Raw genomic sequence first — 24309 nt, 5'->3', positions numbered from 1 at the left:
ATAATCATGCAAAATCACAAAATGGTACACAGTACCAAAGAAAAGAGTCTGGATAGAGTTAATGACCTCTAGAGCAAGCTGTGTGAGTGTCACTTGTCTGAAATATATACTTACTCTTCTTCGTGTTCTGTTTGTTCCTATGACCTTTCTGCATGCTTCTTATGATAGATGTAATTTATAGGGCTCTATAATTTTCCATTGGACAATCTGAGTTACTTCATAGATATCACAGACTGCATCCTATGTTGATACCTCCTATGGGCAAATACACTTTTATCTGAGTGCTTCTTCATCGTTATTCAGTAGGAGTAACATTTTAATGAACTGTTTTATTGTTTTTATTTTGTTTGGTTTTTCCAGAGAGAGTTTCTCCGTGTTGCCCAGGCAGTCCTGGAACTCACTCTGTAGACTAGGTTGGCCTCAAATTCAGAGATCAGCCTGCTTCTGCCTCCCTGGTGCTGTGATTAAAGGTGTGCATCACCACCACTGCCCAGCTTGTTTTAGAGAGCTTTAGGTATACTTTTTGGCTGACAACGTTCATTAAAATTGATTTAGCTTTTCAGGGCTGAGAATGGGCAGAGGTGTCTAACTGACCCTTCTGGATTCCTTAAGATAGTCTGTTACCTACCCACTCCTACATACCCATGCTCACCTCTACCCACCACAGGTATCAGGTTGGTCAGAAAAGAGCGCCCTCTGTGTGGCTTCTATCAGAGTTTCCCCTTCTTAAGAGTAAGGATTTCATCTAATAATCTCCAAATTATCTTTACCCCAGAACACAGGTGATTCAGAGAGCAAGGCTTCTCATTCCAAGTCAAGTTTATTGTTCTGCTCTCTACACTCAAAGAAAAGTGGGATATTGGTGATTTCTATCTGACAACACGAGCATGGGGTCTGTTCTTCCAAATTTTAGGTTCATATCCAGAGTCATCACCCCTCATGTGCTTAGGTATTTATCAGTCTTATTTTATTAGTCAGCAAAAATAACTACTGCATCATTTTCCACGTTTGCCCTTCCAGGTTTCTGAGGATTAAATGGTAGGAGTAAGTAGTTACTGAAGAGCAGTACAGGTTTCTGAGTTTCTCCAAAATGTTAATCTCCATCCTTTCTGCTTGTTTCCAAGCACTGATGTCCATGTTTCAATCCAAAATAATTGAAAGAACAAAAATAGAAAAGGTATGTTAGTCTCATATGCCTAAACATTTGGGTAAATAATTTATGAACAGTAAATAAAGGCCCACTCGCTGTATGAATGTCTATCCATGCCAGTGTGAGAAGAAAAAACAATACCTGGGAAGACAAAACTGAACAAAAGTCCCTTAAATTCAGGTGTTTCGTTACTTTCCAATGACAGTCTAGTCACTCTGCTCCAGTGGGGCATTCTAGATAAAATACAAAATGAAAACAAATAACACAAATATATTTTGAAGCTCACTCTGCCGTGTTCACAGGGCAGCAGAAGTGAATGGATCACTATACTCATAACCAGGCCACTACACAGAATTCCTTTAGCAATATTGGAGACCCTCCTATTCACCCTTCCAAGGTTTAAAAATTCTTCAAACTTTATAATCTTTCAAATATGCTCCAATCACTTGTCTAAATATGAAATCCTTGTAAAAAAGTGTATGACCTAGGTATCATCTCCCATCTGCAGTTGAGAAATGGTGAACCAGAGAAGTCACAAAGCTAAGAAGCTGTTAAAGGCTTTACATTTGCCTCTCAACTTCAGCCCAAGAACTTTTCTACTAAGCCTGTAAGACAAGAGCTTCCTTTACTTGTACAGTAAGAGGTCTCCTCGGTCTGAGATCTCTTCCCTCCCATGCTTCCTATTTACTGCTACCAGAATCCTTCAAGGTTCAAGACATCAAAGGGTTCCCTCCACCCTTCCGGTCTCATCCATGCTCTCTCCACCCTCTCTGCGCACTCACCGGTGCTCTTCTAACGTTGAAACTGTTGTCCTATGCAATGCAGTCTCTTCACTGCTAAACTCCAGGCTTTCTGAGACTCAGCGTCTAGAGGACAGAAAAGCAATGAGCGTCATTGCAGGATGGTTCAAATGTTGCCCCGTAATTCTCAGGTGATGGTGTGATGCTTTTCAGTTCAAATCGGACTTCACAACCCACCATCAGGTCAAAGCTATGAAGCAGTTCTTAAAATTCTCATTTGTAGCTACAGTGATTTAGACACCTAAAAGTTGAAGAGTTTGTCCCAAACCGTGCAATAAGTAGCATCAGCAGAGTTCAAACCCACGTTTCCAAACCTGTGCTGTCTCTTTCTCTCATCACATCTCTCGGCTGATGGATGGGTTAGTGCATCTTGTGTTTCCAGCCAAGCTTAGAGACTGAGAGGACGTGAAATTAATCTCAAAGTTGGTGGTTTTCTTTCACTTTGCAAGTGTGGCCTCTCACACAAGTTCTTCTTTTATGTGCTTCCCTAAGACCTGAGTGAAACTGCCAAGGAGACAGCAGACACTGAATAAATATTTGTTCAAAGGGATCGAGTGTCGTGCCTTCTAGAATTTCTACAAGCAATCAAAGACTATTAATTAGGGAGAGGAAATGAAGCAGAAGGATCAACATCATCCGAAGGAGAGTGTACCACGCACATCGTGATAATGGAACTCGTGATAGGTGCTGAAGTGTTGAGGGAGGCGGAGAGACACTAAAAGGCTGAAATTCCTCCTTGTAAGGAATTGTGCCTGCTCACAGTCACATTGTATCTTGTGTTCTCTGTTCTCCCTTTTCATTGACCTGAAACTCCTTCAGGCCATTTTTAGTGTGAAAACGATTTGGTGCCTCCCACGTGGCATTTTACTTAAAATAATATTCTCAATAAGAGTTTGTTTCTGTGGGAAAATTTAAGAAGCTTACCTGAATTTCACCCGGTCAGTGGTGGTACATACTTTTAATTCCAGCATTTGGGAGGCAGAGGCAGGCAGATCTCTCAGTTACAGACCAGCCTGGTGTGCACAGAGAAACCTTGTGTCAAACAAAATTGTTCTCTGAATTTTTGTACCCTGATACACAGGCCAAATCAATAAAGATATTTCACATTTTAAATCCAAAATTCTCATTAAAAAAACAGAATTAAATAACAAGTACATTAGCCTGGAGCAGGTGGCTTGAGTTCAGAATGGAAGGCGAATTTTATGGTTATTTATTTCTCTCCAAGCTGAACCACACCCCCTATGTTAATTTCTTTTAAAGATTTTGAAATTCTGAACTACTACAGAATTGTATGCTCTCTCTGTTTCTTTAGACTTCGTCTTGGAATCTATAGGGTTACACATTTAGATAAAACGAACTTTCTAGTGTCAAACTTTCTTAGAAGGGGAGTCTTGCCAACACCCTGGGCTACACTGTTGGTGGAAAAGGAGCTTCCTTTGTCCCATCTACCTGGGCAATGTCAGCGAAAGGAAGCATGGCCACTGTAATGCCTGGTTTCCTAGACTTCCACCTTGTTATGTGTGTGCACCAGAGCCCACTCAATCCACTGGCACTATTGGATTTTGTGAACTGTCAGTTTCACTGGGCAGAAAATGGCAACTAACACTATCCACGCCATCCAGTTTTGTGATAAGAATATATGTACATGTATATACCCCATTTGTTGCACAGCTCAGTGTAAGTCAGTGATGAGAATATGCATGGAAGTAAATTAATGAATTATGAAGCCCTAATTGGTACCTGAAATATGAAATAGCTACATGCTTTCCAAAGTTTTTACTAAACATACTAGTTTTTTTCTAAGTCAGAATTTGATAGATAGTTCTCCAAAAAAAACAAAACAAAACAACAACAACAACAACAAAAAAACACCAAAAAAATTGCCATGGCTGTCCATGCCAGACAGTGCTAATTTCAAAGGTTATATTTTACAGTCTCCCTGTGTATGCCCATTTTTAGAAAATTTTCCATGATTTCTGCCTCAGTCATGACCATCATCATAAGTAGAGCACATCCCATCCTAACAATTCAGTGAGCTCCATTTAGCCAAGAGATTAAATAGAGTTCACAGATTCATGGGCTGTTGTCTTCACTTAAATGAATCAGTGATTCGCGGTTACTGATCAACCTACTAATGCCACCGTTCATAAATGGGAATGGGCCAACCCCTGCTGGTATAATGATCAGCTGGAGGAGGAGTGGGGTGGGCACTGAACAGCTGATGGTTCTCCTCATTTCTAGAGGGGGGCCCTTGAGATGACTGCATATAGGTAGGCAAGGCTAGGCAACTGTGACACCTCCCCAGGGTCCCTTTGGTGCCAGGGATTTAAGAGCCTCAGCTGTCAAAGAACAATAAATTTCCCCTCAAAATATAAAACATAAATCAGTGTTTCCCAAACACTGAAAGGCAAGAAGAAACTAAATCCCCACAATAATGAAAAGAATCCTGTTAATTAAATCAGTAAGGTAGAGAGCTTCCCTCGCAGCACACGGCCCGGCTGAACACTAGAATACCTTGGAGACCAGAGCTGAAATCCAAGATTTTTCTAGTTTGCAAGTCAGCATCCTGAGGGAACATTTAGAAGAGAAGGGGGTTGGGGAAATCTTAGAAACAGGACAAGTAAACACAACTTCATTTTTTTTAGAAGTTGTTGGACAATGTTTATACAGAAAGGTAAGTTGCAAAACAAATTGTAAACGAGGCTTGGCATGCGTATGCCAACCTCTTATCAGATCTGCACCTGTCTTGGGTAAGCCAAAAGCCCCATAGCTGTGCACTGAGACATAGACTCCAATATGGGATACTGCGTCTTTGACTGGTTGGCTGGTTGGTTAGTTGGTTGGCTGGCTGACTGGCTGGTTGGCTGGTTGGTTAGTTGGTTGGCTGGCTGACTGGCTGGTTGGCTGGTTGGTTAGTTGGTTGGCTGGCTGACTGGCTGGTTGGCTGGTTGGCTGGTTGGTTAGTTGGTTGGCTGGCTGACTGGCTGGTTGGCTGGTTGGTTAGTTGGTTGGCTGGCTGACTGGCTGACTGGCTGACAGGCTGGTTGGCTGCATGCTACACTTTTTCATTTTATTTGCCTCTTGAACTTCCTGGTTCAAATAGTTTATAACAGTGTTTAGTTACTTCTCACATCTTTCTCTTTGTCCTGCAAAGCCTCTAATGTAGATTTGTCGGTTGCTTTAATGTTTGGTTAATTGGCTGGTCTACTAAGAGAGATTGTGTTGGCATGGTTGAGGAATCCTGGGGAAAAGAGGGATTGTGGTTTCTTATGAATCAGCAGTTGAGAGCCACATGTCTGTTATACAGGTCACTGACAGCAGGAGCCCTCATAGAAATGAAAGCCAGCCTGACTCTACTCCGGCCTTGGGTTTCCCTCTTTTGTTTTGCTGCCTCTATTTCTGTTTTTGTTTTTGGACCAATATGTTACTCTGTGGCCAGGCTAGCCTGGAATTGACAACATAGCCCACGCTAACCTAAAGTTTGCTATGAAGCTGAGGCTGGCCTTGAGTCGCACATCCTCCCAAGTGCTGGGACTGCAGGCATATACCATCATACCCAGCCTGAGTTTTGCCCTTCAAGCTCCTCACAACCAGGTTACTTAAAACCCATAATCTGCCAGCCTTTAAATCTGGTTTCACTGCTTTTAAAATACACCAGCATCTATGCCAGAATCTGAGCCCTCTCTTCTGAACCTTTCCAAACGTTTGAAACTACTCAGCTACCAACCCTTCATTAGAGCCAGCATTTATCTAATCATTAGGCAGTATGTTGTAAATGCTGCAGGGTGTGCTTGCTGTATGTTTTTGTTCATTCAGTTGTCGATCTGTCCCCAACAGGGTCTGTTTTGAGTCCTATGACAGCAGGGGTGAGATGGTGCTGGGGTGGTGTGTCACGTCAACTGCATGCCCTGTCACCCAGTTCACATCTACACACAGACACAGAAAGATCATTCTCTGTGCCAAAGGTCAAAATGTCAGAAGTACTGTGGACAGACTTTGGAAGACAAAATAACTAGGGTTTGACCCTGGTCCTCACACATCCTAGGCAAGGCCCTCTACCTCTGAGCTATCCCCAGCTCACTCTAGTTGTTATTGTTGCTGTTTTGATTCCGTTTTTTCATGGGTTTTTTGTTTTTGTTTGTTTGTTTTGAGACAAGGTCTCGTGACATCCAGAATGACCTCAAACTGCTTCTATAGCCACTGACACTTACTCTGGATTTCCTTACTTCTGCCTCCCCAGTGCTGGGATCACAAGAACACTGCACCTTGCCCAGCACAAGCCCTCTGTTTACTCTTTATTTTGAGACAAAGTCTCACTATGTTTCCCAGGCTAGCCTTGAATTTTTGATAATTCTACCTTGGTTTCCAGAGTAAGTGGAATTAACTTTCAAATTGAGGACAAAATTGAGTCTATAACTCGAAGTTACCATCCCTCAAGTCTTACCCTGCCAATCAGTCCCTCTGGCAGAAAGAATAGAAATAGTGAACACAGTGTGACTCAACCCTAGTACTCTGTAGCTGAGACAAGCTTGCATTGGCAGTAAGTAGCCAGACTGATATCTCGACACAGATGGCAGTCCCAAACTCAGTCCTAACTGTTGCCTTCTGATGACCTTGCATCATCATGATTTTCCTTCTCTATGCTGATACCTCTGACCTTTCCCAGGCGTACCTCAGTGCTTAGTGAGGGGTGGCATGGATCTGCTTAAGATTTTGATTTTCCTTGTTTGTCAAATCAAGTAAGATTTAAAGTCCTTCAGTCTACTGTGAGAAATGAGTCTGTATGTGTGTACATTCAATGTCTGCATGTATGAGCATTGCAAGGAACAAATTAGTAGGGGTTTTCAATTATACTTGTCTTATCTAATCTTTTAGGAATGCTACTTTTGTTCAGGAAATCCTTATTTTAACAGTATTTTGAAGGGCTATGGAGATGGCTCAGTGGGTAAGAACATTGCTGTACAAGAGCACAAGAACTGAGCTTGAATACATAACAGCCATATTAAAAACTGGCCTGGCTATTCATGCATCTAACCCCAGTGTTAGGAAGTGGACACAGGCAAACCCAAGGGGATCTTAGGTTAGCCCAGCCCAAATGATGAGCTTCTGTGAGAGTGAGAGCCTGTCTTAAAGGATGGGGTAGAGAGCAATGGAAGAAGGCACTGACATCTTACACATGGGTGCATATGCTCGTGTGCACACATCACACAAACACACACACTATCTTGAAATAGCTAGTAGATAACACAACATCTGCGATCACTGGCATTGCAAATGATACCTCCAGTCACAAATGTGTTTGTGACTGTCAGCTGATGGGGGTAACTGTTTCAGATGACAGTAGTAACTGTTTCCTAAAGCCTGGACCTTAACACTAATTCAACAGAAAACATTAAGCTAGATGCTGATTTCATGTAGGTCCAGCTGTGCATCCAGTTGATCTCTTCTTGTACATCTGCAGCTCCAGAGCTGTATGGGGTAGCTGCCCAGACAAGCTGAAAAGCCCAAACTCAAGATGCAGGAAGAGACCATATCTCAAAATTACCAGACCAAAAATGACAGAGGAAGACACCCAGTGTCCGCTCTGGCCTCCATGAGTTCACAAGCATGGGTGCACACACATCTGCAAGTGCACACATCTGCACACACACGGCCACTTACACCACATGCACATGCACGGAAATAAAAACGTGTAAAGATAAGAACATGTTGATTAATTAAATGAAACATAAGCTTCTCAGCCACATCTCTGGGCTAACTTGAGAAGTCACACCAACAGCCTCAGATTGGACATCTGCTGTCAAGTGCTCATAGAGATCTACTTGCTAGAAACTCTAGGCACAGCTACTCAGTCACAGTAAATAGTTCATTTTAGAGTCCAAAACTAAACAGCATGACATGATAGAGCTGGGGACACGGAACAGTCAGGAAAGTTCTTGCCAGAAAAAGCATGAGGATGTGAGTTCATATCCCCAGCACCAATGGGGGAAAAAAACAACCAGAAACAGCCGTTGGCCTAGTATCCCAGTGCTGGGAAGCTGAGGCAGGAGGGTCCCTGGGGCTCACTGGCCAGTAGGTCGAGCCAAATTGGTGAGCTCCTGGTTCAGTGACAGAATCTGTCTCAGGGAAGATGGGATGATACAGCTGGGAAAAGACACTTACCCATAAACTTGATGGCCTGAGTTTGATCCCCAGACCCAACCCACTACCAAAAATTGTCCTCTGACCTCCACAAGCATGCACACCACACACACACACACACACACACCACACATACACACATATGCCCCACCACCACCATGATCATCATTATAGCAAATGAAATTAAAAGAAAAAGAAAAAAGAACTTGTTTCAAGAAATAAGGTAGAGAAGCAATTAAGAAAGATACTGGACATTGACCTCTGAACTCCACAAACAGGCACACACAGAGAGTGAAAGAGATAACGTTACAAATTACAATTTAGTGTTAACTATTCCCTCAGTGTTGTTTTACCTACCTATAGGGGGCCTGGCTGTGATTCAGCCTGGCTTTCTCATGTCTGTAGGTTTTATAGTGGGAGGCCAAAGGCCTGGTGTGGACAGTGGCCACAACCAGCATGAAATAGGCTAGCCCCCTCCACTGCCTGAGGGGTGACTGTAAGAGCACACCATTTTCTGTCCGGAGTGACATCATTTTGACAATTTTAGCACCCTTTCTTTTTCTGGAATTGGGAGAGAGAGGGGTGGAGTGTGAAGCCAGTCTTCTTATCATGAATTTTCCCAAACTCAGGAAGGGGAGAGATAAAGTTTGCATTCCTCCATGTTTCTACATGACAGATTAGAAGCCACACAGGTATGAGAACTGCTTAAGCCTCACCAAGGTTGCAGTCTCTGAACGCTTTGATGTCATCTGCTTGCTGGACCCCTGAGACATTCCTGGGATCCAAATTCAGTTGACTTTCCGTGGCTTGCCTGTCCCTTCTGGTGTTCAAAAGAGGAAGGAAAAAGGTCCCTGCTCCTTCTTGTCCCCTTCCTTTATTGTACGCTTTGCTTTGTTTGTTTGATTTTAAAACTGCCATTATGTGAAAGTGTAGCAAGTATAAATAATTGAGAAGATAACTCTGTGGGGAAACCGCTCTCACTGCCTTTGTGCAGAGGCAGCTCATTACGGCTCTGAGCTGCAGCATTCCATAAGAGCAATTATGCAGCATCAGTATGTCATGGATATTAACCAAGGGGAGTAGATAAGACACGGGAAAATCATCCTGTATCTTATTTAATTAAATTTATTTGGTTTTTCCAATAGGTCCTCTCATGTGCAATTTCTCTGTTGCTGTGGTCTTTGCAGGACTGTTACATGACATTTGTTGTTTTTGTTTTTTGATTTTTTTGTTTTTTGTTTTTGTTTTTTGTTTTTGTTTTTGCATTCCTCCTCAATTTTGTATAGACCTAAAATGTATTTATATTGGGGTTTAATTTCTACCCAAGGAGAGGTTACCCATGAAAATGGAACCATAATTTGGTCATGAGGTTTTTATCCCTCCTAGGGCTTATATGGCCCTTTAATATATGTTAATACAGCCAAGTGAATAAGAGGTTAAACAAGTGGGTCAGGCTTGGAGAGTCTTAGAATGCTTACTTCTGCTTAAACGGAAGGAAAAGCCCAGAATGGCGCTTGCCTGACTTTCACCCCCATCATTTTAAGAATTGCTTTGCCAATCCTTCACGGCAAATAGTAATTTTAAGTGGACCAAAACAGAGCTCAGGGTGTTTGCACTCCACAGTAATGATAGAGTAGCCGTGCTCCCTGGAGTCAATAAGCCCAACAATTGAGTCATTTTTGCCTCCTGTGAGTGAATCACTGCTGTTAGCCTGAATGACAGGATTGCCTATAGAACCAGAGTCCCTCACCACATTGACCTCATCCCAGAATATCAGGGTTCAGGGGGCAGGCAGGTGGTGTTTAACACCGTTATAAGTAAAAGCTAATTTTGTACATGGAGGATCCGTAAACAAGAAAGTGGAATTGATTGGAGGGTGGTGGGGGCCAGGGAACCTTAGATGTACATTGAAGCACATTAGCCAAAGCAGCCCATCCTCATTCCTTGACTCTCTCTTTTCCTTTCTCCTGCACAGCACATCCCTCCACCATGTTCCCTGCCTCCTACTACCTGCCCCACAAGTGAATGTCCCAATACAATATATACTGGAGTCAGCTGACCACAGCCCATTCACAAATCTGATTAATGAAATTGCAGGCAGTGTCTCAGAATAAATACATTTATATGTATATATATATATTTATGGAATACATATATAGTGTTTATATTATATAATAATGTATGTATTGTATATAATAGTGTATAAATCTTTTAAACATTTTAACTTTTTACAGTTATTCTTCATGAGGAGAGGTGCATGTGTGAAGTCAGAAAAACATGTGAAAATTAAAGCTCTTCTTCTACCATGTAGGTTCTGAGGTTAGATCTCAGGTTATCAGGCTTGGTGGCAAACCTTAGGCTAACCCCCTAACGCATCTCACAGTCGTATACTGTGTATCTTATACTTAACGGTATCGTTTTTTTAATTTCTCATAGTTACTTTGAAATAAAAAATTCAGGCATAACAAAATATCTAATGATAACTTAAAATTTTAAGTGAGTAAGAAATGAAAACATAGAGAAAATATCCTTAACTAAAATCATCCCCTCATTTTTCAAATTACCCTTGCACGTTCTGAGGTGCAGCATGCTCGTGCGGTCTGCTGGGGTTCACTGTGATCCTCAGGGCTTGCAATCCCACTGGAGGGGGAAGTAAAGAAGAGGGCACAAGGCCCGACAGGGGACTGCACATCTGGATCTGAGTTGGGGAAGATGCAAACCCTATTTTCTGATTGATGAATGGCTCCAAAGTACCATTTTCTCTAGAAACTAGAATGCCTTGGTTTGCTTCAGGAGCTTGGAATCCTAGAGCCCCTGAAATCCCAGTAGCTTGTTAGGAATGGACTCATGATGCTCAGCCCCTTTTAGAGTGTTTAATCAATCTGCAAAGAGCCATGATGTAGCTTACAACAGAAGCAGAAAAAATCCCTACCTTTTGTTACCTTAGTGTCTGTTATCCCCTAGAACTTGACCTGGGACTCTTCATTTTTGAGAGATAGTCACAGAGACCAGTGTTCCTTCAAATATATCTGGGAGGAAATCTTTAAAAGGATATAATCGGCAAAAAAATCCTTTCTTTTCTCCATCTCAAGTCTTCCTCCATTCCTATTTCCTGCCCCTTACCCCCAGAATATACACTCACAATACCTTCTGGGCCCCAGCGTCCAATCTGCCCTCCCCATTGCAGTCCAGCATAATGGTGACATTCCACTCCAGTTCTGTCTCTTGCTATACATAACACACACACACACACACACACACACACACACACACACACACACACAGACAGAGCGAGCCTGAGCCTGGCAGAGCAAGAGATTTCATTTGTGCCAGAAAAGTCCTTCCCGGTCTGTCTGCTGCCCAGGTAGAGTCACACCATGTACTGAGTTAGGGTCGTCACTTATTTCTCACTGTGACATTCATTAGAGCAGAACCAGGAAGCCAGAATTATGTCCCATCTTAGCTTTGCACAGCTCTAGGGCACATCGTTCATCAGGAATTGAGCTATACCACTTGCAAAGGAAAAAAAAATGACAAGAGATTGCCTAATGGTTCTTCTATTGTCAATTCCAAATTATTTCCTAGGGGAAGGGGCCCTGTTTTCATTTACTCGTTTAGTTGTTTATTCACCAAACATTTTATTGGGGATAGTCCAGACAGTGTCGATAGCAAAGAACTAAAATATGCTCTCTGTAAGATCAACTAGGTGAAAACCAGACAAGTAAATTGTGATTGCCGTATTGAATAAATTCTTCAGGGAACGTGCTTGCTAATGACTGAAGACGCGCGCGCGCACGCGCGCGCGCGTGTATGTGTGTGTGTGTGTGTGTGTGTGCGCGCGCGTGTGTGTGTGTGTGTGTGTGTGTGTGTGTGTGTGTGTGTGTGTGTGTACAGTGTTTGCATTTGCTTGTATATAGAGGCCAGAGGTTGTGAATCTTCCTCTATTGCTACCTACCATGTTTTGAGACAGGGTCTGTTACTGAACCTGCGGCTACACTGGGTACTCAGCAAATCCCTAGGATCCTTCTGTTTCTGCTTCCCAGCACTAGGCACATAGAGGATCACAGCCTTGCCTAGTTTTTGTTTTTGTTTTTTCTGACATGGATCCTGTAAACCCAAACTTCAGTCTTTGAGCTTGCCCTGAGGCAGGCAAAGGAGCCAACTCCCCAGCCCAGGAAATGCTTCTTAATCAGATTATGCAACAAAGTTACCCCAAAGAGGTGTTCTCTGGTAAGAATTTTGAATGTTGCCTAGACCAGATGGCTCTGAAAGGAAGACCAGCCCAGATGGAAGGAATGGTGTGGCCCTAGCTAGTTAGCGTATTAATTTATGAATTAACCTTGGATTATTTGTATGTAACAGGATTCATAAATCTACAACAGTTAAGACAATTACAGCACTAAATGATTTCATCTTTAATAGATGGTGATGTTACATCTATTCCTGTGAAGATGGAGACAATCCAAATGCCATTGTTTTCATCTGCAAGAGTTGAGTTAGATTGCACTGGGAATTTTAATAAGAGATGTGGTGTCTGGATAGACTCTAAAAATCCTCTCAAACTGTGGTACATCTTGTTTGCACCCAAAGCCTTATGTGGAACTTCGGAATCAAAGGTTGATGTCTTCATTCCTCTGTAAATGGCAGTTGAGGGAGCGAATCCACTAACTAACCATTTAAAGCTAAAATATTTAAGGAGTAAAGTAGCCACGGCATAACCTCTGGCTTGCTAGGTCACTTGTGGCTTATAAAGATATATTTTATGTCTTTTAAGATTGTGGGATGATGCTAAAAAATTTGTGAGCAATGATACCATCACATTGGAAATGCTTTGTGCAACATCTCTCTGCCCAAGACACAGGAGGCTACCTGGCTGTCAATCCAAGTAAAAGAGGTTTCATTTGTTCTAAAGAAAAGGCAACCCAGAAGTTTTACTTAGAAATTAGTCTTTGATGTTTGAACATCATGAATATAAAGGCATTAAGGCATATGTCTGTGAATAGAAGTTTTTGCTTCTTGATAGAATGATGTTTTGTAATATTTTAAAGATTGTTTTTGGTTGTATGGAGTTTGCTAAAAAGTAACTAGTAATTTTCTTTTGTTTGTTTTCAATCTTTGACATTAACCCCTGTGGACAGCTTAGATGAGGATATAAACTGGTTAGATGTCACTAAGTCTAACTAGGAAGAATGTCACGTGTATGCATACTTATGATGCTTTATTTGATGGATCTTTTCCATAATAGCACTTGACTTTCTGTGGTTTACTCTTGTCGGAGGGGGGCACACCCATTTTGGGTTGAAGCCACTCTAAAGTTTAACACCTGGGAGATTTCTCACTTATGGTTCCCTTTAAAAGTGCTAAAATCTCAGCCTCCCAAACAAGAGACCAAGCTACCATTTAAAGAAAGAAGTGGTGTTGATAAAAGGCCCAAGAATGTTGCCACCTTTCCCATGTGTCCTCAGCAAAATCCTTTCTTTTAAGCCAGCAGGAGAAAGGAAAGGGGGATAAGAGCCTGGTCCCTCCAAATGCTTCTGGCATGCCGATCTGGTCTTCTGAAACATCCCCTGCTGCTCCAGAAAAAGGAGCCCCTGAAGCAAATGAAAACTCTGGTGGGGACATTCACATGCATAGCACCCTCCTTCCGAGGGCTTTAGATCACAGGTCCTGGGGTGATTTGGCCTGAGTTGAAGAATAGAGACTTGTGAACCATTTGTCTCCACACCTAGAGTATGCTGAAGTGCTGTGTCTTTCACCTTAAAAGCCCATTTAAAAAGAAAAATATGGTTTGTGAGAAGGACACAATTTGGACACCATCACACTTAATGGAGTCCCTTTTAAATGTAACAGTCGGTCCCATCAATTCTCTTCTAAATTACTTGTCACCACCTAGAGAAAACCTGCCCTTGATTATCTTATGCAATTGCTTAAAAATACAGTGTGTGTGTGTGTGTGTGTGTGTGTGTGTGTGTGCGCGCGCCGCATGCGTGTACTTCATTTAAACCTCTGATAAATACCATTGCTAGAATCACTCAGGCTAAGTTTAAGGCAATATAACTTGTGTCATAGCACAGTGTGACTTATATGCATGTATGTGATTGTCATCAGCTTTTAAATCTGTTCACACAGATCATCTCAGAACTCAAAGTAAGAAAACTAGACTTGCTAGAAATATGGCCATTGTCTGTAGGCTTTTACTTACAGTTGACTGACCAACAGGATCAGATGGAGGACTTTGTAAAATCTTGAGGCACATGAAAAGGTAGAGTGTTTTCAGAGGTAGGCAAACAGTTTTTTAAGCTTACTGCTTGAGATCTTGAATAGTCCTAGTTTAATAAATATGAAGAGGTGAGACAGTTTTGAAGTAGTCATTTGTTTCAGGGTTCACACTTCTTTTGTCCTTGTCCTGAGTAAACTCCTAACTGTTCAGTTCTAGAGTTCCACTGCCAACTCACCTAGAGACTCAGTGCGCCTCACTCTACTACAATAAGTAGGAATTTGGAAAGCAAATGACCAGTTTTGATCAACTGTGCACCGTGACATAGTAAACATGGATTCTCAGATTCACTGTCCTAGTACAACCTTCTGCCCAGCCGAGCCCAAAGCCGAAGTCATTCTAAGAGTCAGACTCCCGGTTTTCACTGAAGTGCACCCCCTTCCTCCCTGCATTTCCCAAGGTTGTTGAGCCATGGCTGTTCCATTCTCTCCAATCCAGTTCCATTCATCCTCTCTCTACCTGTGGTTGGAAAGGTCTTTCTCAATCAAGTGGCTTCATTGTCTCTCTTCCCTGTTCAAGAATTTCAGAGATTCGATTTCTCTCAGAAGAACCCCATGCAGCTTGTCTGTGAACTGCCACTAGGTTCCCCCAAAAAGCAGAAGAAACTCAGCCAATCTCGGTTCAATCACCCTCCCCACTTCTCAAACAAAGTCAGCCCTGGTGGAGTTGGTACCGGCAAGCAGCTCTTCATTTTCCTCCCTTCCATTTGCTTGATTTTGTTTTTAAATGCTCTTTCAAATTGATTCAGCTCTTTCCCTTCCAAGAATTTGCTTAACCTTTTTTTTTTCTGGTGCCAGAGAGCAAGGCCTTGCACATGCAAGCTAAGCTAAGTGATCACTCTGCAAGTTTTTTTAAATAATTCATTTATTTTTATTTTATGTGTATTTGTGTTTTGCCTGCATGTATGTCTGTGGGAGAGTGTCAGATCTTAAGAGTGACAGACAGTTGTGAGTTTCCATGTGAGTGCTGGGAATTGGAAAAGCAGTCGATGCTCTCAATCGCTGAGCATCTCCCAGCCCATCTCCCTGCAAGTGTTCTATACCTCCAGACCTGTAGTTGTCCCCTTGCTCCGCTGCCCCTCGCTAGCCCTGAACTCACTATGTAGCTCAGTCTAGTTTTGAATTTGCTATCCTCCTGCTTCTGCTTCTCCAGTACTTGCATGACAGGTGTTTGTGCATTGCCATTCCTGGTGACCAGCCTCTCTTCGTGTCTTGAGTTGGTTTCGTTGCACTAGGTGACTGGATATAGGCTGTTTATTTATAATGACTTGTGTGTTTTCAAATGGTGACTTTTTTCAGTTTGTTTATATGTGTATGAAGAATGGAAATCTCAAAAGGCATGATTTGCATTTTCAAATGTTTGGATATATTTACATACGTCGTCCATATGTCATTAAATTTGGTTTGGGACAACTGCAAAATGTGGACGGCTTATCAATGGTGACACATGTACAGATTTTTATGACCCTTGAAATTATTCCCAATAATGGTTTCAGGGTTGAAAAGAGATGAGCAAGTACAGTTAAGGCCCTTTTTCAGCTCCCCACCCACAAAGCCAATTACTGGGACACGCACACCCATAGAGGACACAGCTGCCGAATAAGAATGAACATGGAGGAGAGAGCTGGTGCTCAGTACATTTTGATTAGCCAAAGGAGAAAGCCAGGAATCAAGCTAAATAAATCCCATTCCCTCTGACCGCAAGAAAGGAGGGAGAAAGAGGGCACTAGAACAGGATCTGACTGAATGCAAACAAGCCCTTTCTCCTCTCCATGTTAGCAACAGCCCCTCCCACCTTTGAAGGAATAGGTAGAAATAGCCTAGAGTTAACAAAACTAAACCTCTCTCTGTATTTGCTTTCACCTTCCTCTGGAGCAGCACAGAAAAATCTATCGAGGTGTTAACGAATTCATCCCTGGCAAAGTTTATTGCCGCGCACGTGTGCAGGTGCAGTGTGCATGCACACGCACACCCACAAACATGTGGGTACCCAGAGGGCTGCTGGCTTCTCACTGTCACACAACTGACAAGGTCATGGTGACTTCCCAATGCTGCCATTCCATGTCCCACTCAGTTGATGGGTACTTCCAGCTGGAGAGGATTGCTGTTGAAAACAAAATCCAACATTTGCAGCCAGTTCAGTGCTCAGCAAGAAAATGCACATGCCTTATGTAGATTTTGTTTTGTTTTTTTTTTTCGGTTATAGGTTACTCGGGGAAACTCATGTCATTATAAATCAGTAGTAATGAAATCACCATTAGGCATCTTGGATATTGCATTTGCTAAAGTCTTTCTGGACATTAAGTCAGCTTTCAATGATTGATATTATAGACAGTGGATAAACATTTTTGATGGATCTGTTTGCTCTCAGATGGAAAAAAGCGAATCCTTTTTTTTCTTCTTCTTCTTGATTGAAACAGTGTAATACCATCGGAGAGGAGAAGGTTCAAATGTGGTCATCACACATTTGGTGACACCAAATAGAAACTCACTTAGGGTAAAATTTGCTGTCAGGAAAAGTGGCGTGTTCTTTCTGAACTGGGGAACATGTGGTTCATGTGAGCTTGCTTGTAGAGGGTTGCTGCAATAAGGCTTCTTTCATACAGGTGTGTTTATGCCCCAGGCTTACTGGCCACAGTCCATTCCATTTACAGAAGCTGAATTAAACAATAACTACCGCTTGCAAAAAAAATGGTGGAGGGGGAGGGAGGGAGAGGGGGAAAGGTAAGCGTCAAAGGAGATGCCTGAGAGCTTTGTTAGGGCCAAGAAAACCCTGTTGTAGTTGTCAGGGCTTGTTGATGTTGCTGGGAACAGCACTTTTTTTTCTCCTGGATTTTGTGGTTCTGCCTTAGGAAAGAAAGTAAAATAGAACGGAAGAACAAAGTCCCACTCTATAAATCAGCAGCTGCTCCTTGCCAGATCAAAGGAATGACATTTTTGCTCCTGGACTTCTTGTCCACTTGAGGGCTTGACAGGCAGCTAACAGCTGGCCTGCTACACTGTATGAGAGAATCAGCCTACATCTTCTTCTGAGCAGATGACAAGCTAATCAGAGACCTAGTCATAGCACAGGACACACGAGTGCACCTTGACCTCTTCCAACATCTCCAATACGTAATTGCTAAGCAGCATGGTTCTTAGCATGGTGCATTTTGGGCCAGTTAATTCTTAGGTGACTTTCATTGAGAAGAAGAACTTAAGATAACACTCAGTCAAAGGTAAACATGAAAGCCAAAACTATTTTAAAAACTACAGGATTTGTCAGGATTAGGTCTTAGTGTGAATTAGCACATTTGGAGCACAATGGGAGTTGGCTATGAATGAGGGTGACTATTTACCAAATGAGATTGCATAGGTTTCCAAACCCAGTCAGATAGATGGCCCCGGAGCTGGGAACTGGTCATGTTGAAAATGATCACTGTTTCCTTGTAGGCTAGTGGAGTTGAATGAAGTTACAGATCTATGTTCCATGTCTACAGAAAGTGGTTTTCAGAATCACTCTAAGGTGTGCAGGTATCCAAATCTGGAATTTTAATGTAGTAGTAAAACGTTCAAAGTAATTCGGTTTCTCGTTGATTTCCATCTGCAATAAATCATGTACAGGATGGAGTAATATGCTATAGCTTATGTCTATTGACTTAGTGTTTTATCTTTAAGAGGATAGATTCTAGATATGAATAGCTAAGGAAGTTTGAGTGTTTTCTCGTCCCTGGCTTTCAAGTAGCTCTGAAAGATCACTTTTATAATACATGATAAATAGTCACATGTGAATAGCCCAGTAGCTATTCTGGCTGTACGAGGGACAGTGTTGCAAAGTCGGGACCTGCCCGGATGTTGTGCTAGGCCCCAGTGGGTGTGAGTATACTAATGGAATTGTGTTGGTTGTTGCTCAGCATTCAGAAAGAAATAAAAGATAATTCCCAGTGGAAAGGGAAATTTCTCAGATACTTTTATTAAATAAAAACTACAATTGTCCATATAAATCTCAGTTAGATAAGATGCCCAATGCCCAGTTTTCTCCTTACCTTTAACAATTCTTTTAGTAAAGATGAATCATCCGTATTATTGAAATTCAAAAAGAGTAGAAGAGAAAGAGGAGTGCACCATCCTCTCTGGTCCTGAAAGACTTTGTGTTGACAATTCCCACAAACATTTCACTGTCCCAGCTTTTACTTTAACAGACACAGATGGAGTAAAGTGAATAAAATTATTATACGTTGTTGGTTACCCAAGGCAAGTAATCACAAGACTCTAGATTTGAGGTACTTAAGGAGGATAGTGCATGCAATGTTTGTGGCCACGAGAATCACAATGAAAACTTGAACTTTACAACTTTCCATTCTTAGGCAGAGCACTAAGATGTCCCATGGCTCTTACTGCAAGGCTTCAACCAACATAATTGTACAGAGCTCACTCAGAGAACTTCTCAAGTGCAGATCTGGAACATTAGTACTAGATGGTACACCATGATGCTTCTGTACCTCTAATTCTCTGGAGGTGGCCTGGAAGCTGCTGGTCCAGGGAAAGTCACTAAGAGAATGAGCCCACTCTGCAACCCCACCTGCAGACAGATGTTTCACTGGTATCTAAAATCACACACACACACACACCCCGACACACACACACACGCACACACACACGCACACAAACACACACCCTGACACACACACACACACACATGTGCACACACAAGTTGAGTATTTTAGTGAATAAACTATGTGGGTGTTTGAAACTTTAGGGGAGCACTAAATAGTGCTGGATGCCCACAGTAGAGAGCTGTGGAAAAGAACTGTTGCCCACTTGATGACTTTACCCTGGGCCTTTGGTGTCAGCAGGAACAGTCTCTCCACTCAAGGCGAATTCATAAGGCTACAGAGTGTTCATGCTTCCACAGTAACATCTTGTTTTCATATTGTAAGTGTGTGGGTATTTATTTCACATGTTTTTACAGGTGTGGGCAAATCTAATATTCTATCCAATTATAATTATGCTGTAGCTCAGGCACATTAGTTATGATCTGTGAATGTGTCCCCAAGTCATGTATGAATCTCATTCATTTACCTCACTGTGCTCAAAGTTGTCTTTGGGAAAAGATTCCATGTCTGAACAGTGTGTGTCAGGCATTCTCCAATCCAAGTTCTTGTTCAGTAGCACTAAACCTGCCTAACTCACTAATTCAACCAGAGACCGGGACACAGAATAAAACTTGTTTGTTTTGTTTTGCTTTTGTTTTTCCATATTAAGAAAAAAATAAAGTGGTTGATTTTCCAAGGTTGAGGCAGGAACCTTCGAGTATGCAAGGCCTCCGGCTAAGGAGAGCAGAGCTTTTCCTGTTTTCACTGGATGCCTGTCACCAAGCTCCCAACCACACCTTTTCCAAATTGATCTGATCCCTTGTCAGCAGTTCAAGCCTCTTCCTTGACAACACCAATCCAAGCGAGAGCTTCAAATCCAGCCATCCTCAGAGTGTTCCAGCTGGCTGCTTTTCAAGCAAGGGCAGGGAGAGAGGCCTGTGCTTTCTAACAAAAGGAATGCTGCCTGAAGGAGTGCGTTACTAGGTGTGGCAAAAAGTTAGTGAACCAGAAAGAAGGGATTTATCAGCCATTTAAAAAGGGGAGGGGGGACCAAGCAACAATCCAGAATGACACCTGAGTCTACTCCCATCAGCCTGAGCCATGGCTTTGGAGTGAAAACTCCTTACAAGAAAATGCAGTAGTCAGATTTCAGGTGCGGGGGGGGGGGGGGGCGGGATGAGCACATAAAAGCTCCAATATTTGGATTTTCCTGAGGTGACTGGTGGTCTCCAGAAGACCTCTCCAACAAGAGTCAGGTGGGCGTCAGTGTTTTTTGTTTTCTGTTTTTTGTTTTGCTGTTTAGAGTACATTCCTTTGAATCTACTGAGGTTTTTGTTGCTATTGTTGTTTTTCTGTCTAAGTTGACTTAGAAAAAACTCTGGATTCTTAGGAAGTCACTAAATTTATTTCTATAATTAAGTTATTTTAAGCTAAGAGTCTTGGTATATAAGTTTGAAGGATTACACATACTAATGCATTTTCTATTTAAGTAAAATTTAGAGATGCAAATAGTCTCAGGAGACTGTCTTCGAAGCTTTTGTGTGAGCCTAGGCACTAACTTTGTGCTCAATACAAATCAATAGAACTAGTGTACTTTGGGGTACTCACCCCCTAGGGAGTCACTAATTCAATTATCTGTAGCCCTTAAAAAAGTCACAATGAGGCTAATGAAATTTTTTTTCTAAGGGAAATCTGGAGAAGGCACTAGATTTATTATCCCATTTCCCACACAAGTTCTAAAAAATACAGTTTTAAAAAACTGTTTAATATCTAAGGTGACTTTATAGCAGGGTTAAATTGTTTGTACTAATAAAGAAGTATATTGTATGTCTGCAATTTCAAAACCTTTCTAAGATGACGTTAAAACATAGTAAGTTGGGGGGGATGTGGTTGTTGTTTCCTTTCTCTCTTTCTTTCTTTCTTTTTTCTTCCTTTCTTTTTAAATATCAGATACAGATGAAAAAACCTAACAGTTTTTGGATTGGAAATAACTTGTGGGGGTTTTCATTAAAATTGGGTGCAGCTTGCTGCATTTTGGTTAGTTGGATGTCTTCAGCAATTTTTCAAATGTTTTGGGTTTGGCAAAGTCCAAAATGCTTTTTGCCAAGACCCTCTTTTCCCCTTATTTTTTAAACCCGTGTGAAATGCAGGGATAACTTAATCCATATGTGTCTGATTCATTTACACTTAACTCATCAAAATGTTATTTTGTGAGGCCCATTTAATATCCAAGAAACCTTTTGAGCCTTTTAAAGACAAATCTTTTGTCTTTGAACCAGGAAGTCACATTTTTCCATATGAATGGAGGTCTGGCCTTGAATGATTGAAGATGAGTTCATTTTTCAACTTACGTGCTTCAGAATTTGAGTAGAATCAAAGCTTTATATTATGTTTATTATCTGCATAAAGGAAAGGTCATCTTAAAATGTAATCAGAGGAAGTACAAAGAATTATGCCAAATCATTTAGAATAATACCGTATATGGAAGTTCACACTGGGAATTAACAAAATAAGAAATCATTCTTCATTTGATTTTTTTTTCATCTCTGAATTAAATGGCTCCATTTTGTGTTTGTGAGAATATTTTCTAAAAGGTGGGTCATCAACATGAGGGAAAGAGTTGTCATTTTAATTTTTAAGATCACATTTTTTTCTTAAAGTGAATACATCATCAATTTTAATAACATCTATGGAGTTAATAAACTATCCTGAGATTAGGGCAGTTGACAATTGGCAGGAGTTTTATGTTCAGAGATTTCTGGGAAATAAAAACAACAACAACAGCGAAAACAGGGGCCCATATGTTTTCCAAATCCTGTATGATTTGAAAGAATGCATTGGAATTATGAAACAGTACTGGGGACCAAAAACATTGAGAATGAAACTTCACAGAGGCTGCATAGAGCCCTTGTGAGAAAGTAAAGTCTCTATGACCCTCAGTGAAAGCTCCCCTCCCCCATGAAAACCTGCAGGGGCTTCTTTCTTTCAAGCCTTCCTAGGAGCAATGAGCAAAGAAAGGCCATTGCCATAACTGCTAGTGAACGTGCAGTCCACACCATGGAAACTAGCTGAAAATGTGATGCTGGAGTGACATTGCCAAGTTCGGCGCTTCTGTAAAGGCCTGCTAGCACACAGAATGCTTTTTCTAAATGTTCTGTATTGCTGGGTCACCCCCATTGAACAACCTTTTTGAGAGGACCCCCAGTTTTACTAATGTAAACATTCTGATGAGTAGCCAAAGAAATGACCTTTGAGTGAACCTCTAACCTTCCCAGTAATTATTTGTTTGAAGACAGTGTGAAGTTCTCCTGCTGAGAACTAAGAACCATGGTGCCTTGCAGCCCTGCAGCCCAGTGAGTGAGTGAGTGAGTGAGTGAGTGAGTGAGTGAGTGAGTGGAAGGGAAAAGCATAAATAAGGTAACAACCCCCGGATGTAAATAACAGAGGAGTAAAAAAGAGGGGGCAGCAATTTGTTTCACCTAAAAGGTTAACCTACAAGAGAAAACAAAAACCAAACAACACCCGGCAACACAACAGGATTGGCCGCTCATGCAAGGATCAACTGCCCCTTTCTACCAGAAACATCAAGACAGACCAAAGGAGCCTGCTCTGGGCATCTCTTGGTCTTTACTGAACCTGTGAGAAGAGCCCTAGAGGGAGAAATAAGAAGAGATCCTTCTAGGTCTCAGATAAATTCTTTTAACTGATGGGAGTGCTGTTTCCGGAAGTCTTTGTGATCTGATCAGCAACATTTCACGGGACAGCTCTCTGTACTCACATTAGCCTGGACTTCCCTTCCCCAAAGCCAAAGGGTAGAACATTTTTGACAACTGAGACATCCTTTCTTAAGTACTAAAGAAGTTCACTATTTTGCAAACAGCATATTGCAAAGGCCTCCTTTAGCTTTCCCCTGGCTATTATTCATCAACCTGACTGTATTCTTCCTAGAGGACTCACAGGAGGTAATGCGTGTTCACTGTCCAACTCCAAGGGACTTAACTGTCAATACTTGAGAATTCTTCAGAGAATGAACTTTCAGGTCCTGCCTGGAGCACCATGTGGATGCATTAATCATTAAGTCCCCCATATGCTTAGGATTTGAGAGTAGAGATGTTGAAAAACAAATGTTATCAATAGAAAACATTTTGAAGGACCAGCTAGCTGTATGCTCCCTACCACCCACCCCTCCCTAGCCTAATGCAAGGCCAATGAATCTTTCCCAGAAGCTCATACATGTGGGGGAATACCGTCATTAAAAGCACGGGGACAAGGGTAACTCGCAAATGGTAGAAAATTGTTTTGTTTTTATTAAATTTGGAGAAATAAAGGAGATTTCTTATTGTCTTACTCTGTTTGTACATGAATATTTGATGGGCATTATTAAACATTAAAGTAACATGAAGTAGGCACTTATTTTTGGATTTTCAACAAAATTAGATCCAGGCTTCTTAGACAAAATAACCGCTGCTCCTTGCATTCCTGGGAATCAGCAACCGCCTGATTTGAAAACGTTTCCCGGGCCCTAATATCAACCATGTGGACCTGAGGCTGCCTTTCGAGTGGGTTGAAAGGTGGCTGAGTTTATGGTTGGCAGTTAGCTTATCCACTGCCCTGGGTGTTCCTTGCTTTGGCTGCAAAGGCTGCCCCCAGCTGGCACTGACCTCTGAGTGACCCCTAACTTTACAGGCTTAAGCTGCAGGAGTTGCCCCAAGACCAGAAGTCTTTGGGCCAGCACTTATTACTGCTGTGTTGGTGATAAAACTTCAGACAGCCTAATTGATGGCTTTGCTGACCTAACAATACCTTGTGAAAGCCGAGTGCCAGAGCCTGGGCTTCATTTACAGCCAGCTGCAAGGGAAGCTGAAATCTCCCTGGGATGGGACTGGGAGTCCAGGGACAGGGGCAAAATCTTCCAGCCCCGTGAGCTGCAACCTGGTTCCTTCTTGTTCCAAAAGCAAGCACACAAGCAGAAAGGAGATGCTTTCTCCTGGAGAAGTCTTGTCCCTCTCTGAAAATTAGTAGCAAGTTGGCTTTGGCTCCCAGATGACAAGGGAGAGACCATCCAGTCAGCTGTTTCTGCATACTGATGGACAAAGTTGCCTGTCAACTAAGTTGGTAGTTTGCAGTAGATATTGGACTCCAATGTGTCCTTCCCAGTGCTCCCAAAAGCTGTTCATCCAACATTCAGAATGAGCTTGGTAACCCGACTTCTTTCTTCTGTTTCAGGTTCATCAATGCCAGAAGAAGAATAGTACAGCCCATGATTGACCAGTCAAATCGAGCAGGCAAGTTCTAATATGTATCTGTATCCACATCCCATGGGCACTGTTCCTCCTTGAGTTCTCCTTCAAGACTCTGTCTCATCACC

The 24309-nt window shown here is 42.0% G+C and overlaps 1 protein-coding gene and 1 long non-coding RNA gene across 14 annotated transcripts in view; one reads left to right on the top strand and one right to left on the bottom strand.

Annotated features, from left to right (window-relative positions):
- Meis2 (Meis homeobox 2) overlaps positions 1-24309 on the top strand; it is a 200061-nt gene that overhangs the window by 170132 nt on the left and 5620 nt on the right. For all 13 annotated transcript variants that reach the window (XM_013121107.3, XM_013121111.3, XM_013121105.3 and 10 more), the window contains one exon: positions 24168-24226. In XM_013121107.3, coding sequence (XP_012976561.1) covers positions 24168-24226 — 59 coding nt within the window. The remainder of the gene's footprint in view (positions 1-24167; positions 24227-24309) is intronic.
- Positions 802-2018, bottom strand: LOC121140476. The gene is made up of 3 exons (XR_005877325.1): positions 1933-2018; positions 1292-1383; positions 802-1126 (listed from the first exon to the last, which is right to left on the bottom strand). It is a non-coding gene; the product is annotated as an uncharacterized LOC121140476 (long non-coding RNA).

Source organism: Mesocricetus auratus, unplaced genomic scaffold (genome assembly GCF_017639785.1).
Source record: "Mesocricetus auratus isolate SY011 unplaced genomic scaffold, BCM_Maur_2.0 Super-Scaffold_100004, whole genome shotgun sequence".
In the NCBI taxonomy this organism is placed as follows: Eukaryota; Metazoa; Chordata; class Mammalia; order Rodentia; family Cricetidae; genus Mesocricetus; species Mesocricetus auratus.
This window is presented reverse-complemented; position numbering and strand designations above follow the sequence as displayed.